The sequence below is a fragment of the Miscanthus floridulus genome, chromosome 3, assembly GCF_019320115.1.
Source record: "Miscanthus floridulus cultivar M001 chromosome 3, ASM1932011v1, whole genome shotgun sequence".
Taxonomy (NCBI): Eukaryota; Viridiplantae; Streptophyta; class Magnoliopsida; order Poales; family Poaceae; genus Miscanthus; species Miscanthus floridulus.
In genome coordinates, this window is record NC_089582.1 from 12,316,050 (window position 1) to 12,322,000 (window position 5,951).

The 5,951-nt window shown below is 52.6% G+C and overlaps 1 protein-coding gene across 1 annotated transcript; it reads right to left on the bottom strand.

The window, feature by feature from the left end:
* Positions 1–2,798: 2,798 nt before the first annotated feature.
* LOC136541380 (uncharacterized) lies at positions 2,799–4,408 on the bottom strand. Its single transcript, XM_066533226.1, has 2 exons — positions 3,341–4,408; positions 2,799–3,057 (listed from the first exon to the last, which is right to left on the bottom strand). Exons 1-2 carry the CDS (start codon positions 4,367–4,369, stop codon positions 2,980–2,982), a joined length of 1,107 nt encoding a protein of 368 aa, XP_066389323.1. The 5' UTR covers positions 4,370–4,408; the 3' UTR covers positions 2,799–2,979.
* Positions 4,409–5,951: the final 1,543 nt, after the last annotated feature.

Here is a 5,951-nt window from a genome sequence, read left to right on the forward strand (position 1 = left end):
TCCGGATCTCGGCAAACATTTTTTTTTTGAAAAATATACTTATTTCTTATTTAAATAACTGCAGCAGCAAAAAAATTTTCTTTTTTTACTCCGCCCAGATTTTTTTCAAAATAAATGGAAAAAAATTTTAATCCTTTGCCGAGAGCTGCTCTCGGCAAAACCTAATAAATCTTTGCTGAGAGCCACTCTCGGCAAAGAAAGGTTTTTTTAAATATTTTTTTTCAAAATGATTTTTTTTAAAAAAATAACTCTTTGCCGAGAGCTTCTAGGGGCGCTCGGCAAACCCTTGATGCAGGCCAGGTAAAAAAAAGAAATCGGAGCCGAGAGCTAACCAGAGAGCTCTCGGCAAAGGTTCTTTGCCGAGAGCAAAACCCATATGCTCTTGGCAAATAATTTGTAAAAAAGAATTAAAAAATAGCAAACGGCTCCCAAAAATTACAAAATTTTGCCGTGTTACAATTTATGCTTTCTAATGACTATAGAAAAAGTTTGGAAGTCCAAAACCTAATTCACGCGTGACATTGTTTGAAAATCCTAATGCATCCTTCTCAACTCTATGAAACATATTCGGAGATGTTTCAGATTGTAAGAATCAGACGCCACCGCTTGTGCGAAACTTTTTCAAATTTTTACCACGGCCTCCAAGTGTGGTACCATGACTTTATTGCAAATATCACAATTTTCCGACTTCGTTTCCGTTTTTTAAGAATTTTTAAATCGTTCGGCGACATTTTCGTGGTATTCGATTCGTAAAATAAAAGGTGAAAAAAACGTCAACAAGATGTTATTTGGCCTCAATAATGCATAAATAGCATGAATATCAATTTATACTTAATTATTTCCCGTGTTTAAATCACTCGTCGTTCAAATTTTAATTTTTACCCGTGATTAAAAAAACTGCTTGAAATGCAATTAATTAAATAGATATAGCAAATAATTACAAAAATACACAAAATTTTAATATTGAGTAGAACCTATAGTATGTGTATAGAGAAAAAAGTTTAGAGCGCCCAAAATAAAAAAATAATAATATTTTTGGACAAAAGCGAGGAGAAGAGAAACACATGAAATAATAAGCACCCTTTGCCGAGAGCCATACATGGCTCTCGGCAAATAGGTCACTTTGCCGAGAGCGGCTCTCGGCAAATAATTAACGCCGTAAGCCTAAATAACGCTGGAAGCCTATTGCCGTGCGGACTTCTTTGCCGAGAGGCCGGCTCTCGGCAAATGTTATGTTTGCCGTGAGTTCTTATTTGCTGAGAGCGCAGCTCTCGGCAAAGGACAAGTTTGCCGAGCATTTTTGTTTGCCTTGAGCCGTGCTCTCGGCAAAGTTAACCTTTGCCCAGAGTTTTACTTTGTCGAGAGGTGCTCTCGGCAAATCAGTTCTTTGCTGAGAGCCCTTTGTTTTGCGCTCGGCAACTATTTAGGCTCTCGGGAAAGGCCGGTTTTCCCGTAGCTGCTTGGTTTCTGCCATTCATCACCTACTTTACAAGCATCCTGCTTCCTCAACCAGAGGCAGAGTTTGGACGCCTGTTTAGTGGCGAGCCCTAGTTCACCGTTCTCGGTTGCTATGAGCACAGATGACTGCCAACCACGGGGACGGGGTAATGAAGATGGTAGCATAGTCCATGATATTTCACGCAATTCCAAATTGTACTTGAGAACTCTGTTTCCAAAAATTCTGTTGACTGATTTATTATGAGATAAAAATATTATTTATTAGCTGAAAAAGTACGGCTCCTCAGAAGCGAACAAGGCCAAAGTAGAGTGCCTTCCCCACGAGTGCACTTCCCATGGAAACGACGAGGTATCCAGGTTGCTCAGTGTAGACTGGCAATCAAGGTGGTCGCAGGCACAGGCGCCGGCGCCAGCGGCAGCGCAGAGAACTGCCGCGGTCCAGCTCGACAAGGCAGAATACTGCAGCGGAAAGGGCAGCATCCGCTCCTCGTCCGTGATGGGGTCCCAGACCACGAGGACGTTGCCCTTCCCGTGGAGGAGGACACGGCCGTGGCGTGCGTCCAGCGCGCGCCAGTGCCCGCGGTCGGCTTCCGGGGGGCAGGAGGCGGGCGTCGGCACGAAGCGGGCCACGTCGACGTCGGCGCGGTTGCAAAGCATCCTCAGCATCGGGGGTCTGCGGTGGAACTCGCGGAAGCGGCGACGGAAGCCGGGGTCGGTGACGAGGCAGCGCCAGCGCCTGCAGACGAGCGCGGCGCGGACGAGGTTCGCGGGCTCGCGCGGCGGCAGGCGGAGGAGCCCCTCTCATCCGGCAGCGGCCGCGGCATGGCGCTTTTGCTCGGCCGGGCTCCGAGTCTGCCGGCGCCGGCAGGCGGCGGAGTTTAGGGTTTTGCCGCTCGCACAGACAGTGACGAAGACGGTCGGACGGAGGGGAGGAAGAGCGTTGGATATTGACCTCTTGTAAACTGAATCTGAACTGAAGGACACTCCCTCCCGGATGCTTGCTCACTTGAACTGAACCTCAGAACCATTTTTTAGCAGAACCAACTTCATTCCCAAGAGGAGAGCAGAGCAGCACTGCAAGGCACGCACAGAACTGAAAACCCTGAACACTGCTCATGCATGCTTCAGGATTGCATTCGCCAAGCAACGACAAAGCATGATTCACCATCAACACCTGCTGCTACTTGGGCACATGTTCCATTCACGGGAACTGAACCTCGGATTCATTTTTCAGAATGATGTGCAGGCATCCAACATTTCAAATTGCAATGCTTTGATTTCATAATTTGCATTATTCAATAAGCACATTTCAGAATTTTATCACAAGCAGGAAGGAATACTGGAGTATATATACAGCCACAGAGCAAGTAGGATAATGTAGGAGTTCACAGCTTGCATATAAGACTGATACATTGATGCCAATCATCAAGATAAAAAAATTCACAGAAACAACTATAAAAAGGCCAACGAATTAAGGCCACCAATCTCATTGATGCACAAACTGCTGCCCAACCATAGATCTCATTGATGCACCTTAAGTTTATCATGCACTTGAGCAACTCGCACTTGGTCCCTCACTTGTACAAGTGCCTCCCAATGCTGCAGCAATGAAAAAAAATAAGAATTACACCAGCTCATTGAGGAATTAAGCTTGCCCTAGATAACAGTTATTTCCCACCAAGCAAACATCAATAATTTATTATATCTAATCAAAGATTGCCCACAACAAAAGATAGATTTAGGTAGGATCAACCCAATTCGGTAGTACAAGATTGTGATATTGCAGTTCCAAAAATAAGTTATGCAGAAGCCATCACCATTTTAGCAACTAAATTATTTCTCGTTCTGAACATTGTAAAAGCTAAAAATAAGCAACATGTACCTGTGGAGTGCAGAAGCTCATGTATGCAACAACAGAGTGGGTGCTTCTGCCCTCGAATACCTTCTTCACCTTACAGGTCTTTAGATCAATTGCATATACCTCATCGCCCGTCCTCATGAAAATGGTACCAATACCATCCGCAGAGCCAACCAGATAAAGTGTTTTGACGATGACATTAACAGGGAACACCGTGTTAAGCTCAATGACTCTTCTTTCCCATATAGCATTATTATCTACTTCATGAGTATCCTTCCTTGACCACACGTACAGTTTGGAGACATGTCTAGTGACGAGTCCCAGTCCACCATCCTCCGTGGTTGTAAGCAGAGAATCAGGCGATAGAGATGGTAGTCGAATCAACGACGTCCGACGCAATTCCCAATTGTACTTGAGAGCTGTGCCTCTGATCAGATCTCCAAAGTAGAGAGCGTTCCCCACAAGCGCACTGCCCATCCAGGATTTGACGAGGTAACGTTGCTGAGTCCAGGCAGCAGCATCGGATGAGTAGGTGTAGACAAAAGTTTCGCGGTCATATTTGGAGCACACGAAAACAACAAGGTAGGGTAGATGGTGGCAATCAAGGTGGTCGCAAGCGCTGGCAGCAGCGGAACAGAGGACTGCAGCGGTCCAGTGGTTTGACTCCTGCGGAAAGGGAAGCTCCCGCACCTCATTCGTGATGGAGTTCCAGACGGCAAGGACGCTGCCTCTGCCTCTCCTGACGAGAACACGGCCGTGGCGGGCATCCAGCACGCGCAAGCCCTCGAAGTCGGTGCGCCGGGAGCAGGAGCCGGTCATGGGAATGAATCGGGCAAAGTGGAACCTTTTGAGGTAGTCGTAGGCGTTGCAGAGCATCCCCAGCATCGGGGGCCTGCGGTGGAACTTGCGGAAGCGGCGGCGGAAGCCGGGGTCGGATACGAGGCGGCGCCAGCGCCTGCAGACGAGCGCGGCGCGGACGAGCCCCGCGGGGTTCTCTGGCGGGAAGCGGAGGAGCACCTCCTCCACGAGCTCATCCGGCAGCGGCGGCGGCATGGTGCTTTTGCTCGGTCGGGCTGCGATGCGAACCCGGCGGCGCCGGCGGGGGCGAAGGAGGTAGCTAGGGGCTGCCGCTGGATTGTGAGGACGGAGCTTTGCACTTGGACTCTTCCAGATGGGCCCCACCTCTGAATGTAGATGGGCTCCCTCTGGCGTTGTAGGCCCATCAACAAATAGGATAGAGATCGGCCCTCTGCTCCTCGTGTAATAACTCCTCTTCTCCAAATAAGATTCGTGTGTATAGTATAGTTGTCCATGCAGCCCGAGGCACGACGGCGCGGCATGAAGCCCGCTTTTTTAGCCCGACACGAGCACGGCACGGCCCGATGACATGTGGGCCCGGGCTGGCCCGGCCCGAGGGAGCAGGCCGTGCCTGGGCCACTGCTCAGGCCCGTGGGCTGGAACGGCACGGCCCGGCCTGCGTCAGCCGGCCCGATAGCGGCCCGGCCACCCCCCTCCCCCTCCTCACTCATCCTCCCCTCCCCAAGGGCCGCGGCCGGCCCACCTTCCCTGCCTCCCCCCTTCCACATATAAAAGCGCACGGGCCGGCTCCACACCACAGCGCAAGCTCGCCCTCGCCTCGCCTGGCTCGCCCTCCGTCCCCCTTTCCCACACGCGCAAGCTCGCTCCTCCGTCCTTCCTTCTCCACTCCACCGCTGAGGTGCACCACCGTGGGCTCGGGGCTCCTCACCTCCCTACCTCTTCTTGCTGCACGCGGCCAGATCCTCCTCGATGGCGTCCGCCGTCACCTCCCGCGGGCTGCCCCTGCCTCCTCCTGCCACGCGCGGGTGCGCGGCCGCCGCCTCCAGCCGGATCCGCCTCGGCTGCGCGGCGTCGAGCTCGACAGCAGCAGCAGCGTCGAGCGGGCAGCCTCCTCCATCCTCCTCTTGGCTCCTGCCGTCGGATCCGGCGGTCGCCGCCAGCCCGCCACCTCCCGCGACTCGAGCAGCTCGCGCCGACGGCCTCCCCTCCCCCGCCTCGCTCTCTCTCTCTTTCTCTTGGCTGTGGTTGCGGGCTTCGGGATGACCGCACTCGCACCCTGCTTCTCCCCACGCGCGACGCGGGAGACGGGCCTCCTGCCCTCCGTGCCACCCGCCGCCGCCGTTTTGACCTCGTCCTCCGTCCTCTCTCCCTTCCCCTGCTGAGGCAGGCCTCGGGCCGGCCTGGCCTGTTAAAAAGGCCGTGCTTTCCGGGCTGGCCCGGCACGGAAAGTGGCCCGACGGGCCGTGCCTGGGCCGTCGGTTAGGCACGGTGGACTGGGGCGGCACGGCCCGGCGGCCCGTCGTGCTCTACCGTGCCGTGCCCACGGGCCCATGCCGAGCCGGGCCGGGCGGCCCGAATGGCCAGCTATAGTGTACAGAAACTGAACCAAAGATCAGCAAGTCCTGAACATTGTTCGTCCATGCTTTGTGACCCGCACTCTGATGAGCAAGACTACGAACGAACCAAACCGATGAACGACGCCTTCAGGCAAGTGAATGAACACAAGCAAAGACTGAAGGATTTTTGCATCCGGATCTGTTATAAGCAGAGCTTTACCAGCCAGGCTGCAGTTTCATAGATGTCAGCCTCCAGCGTG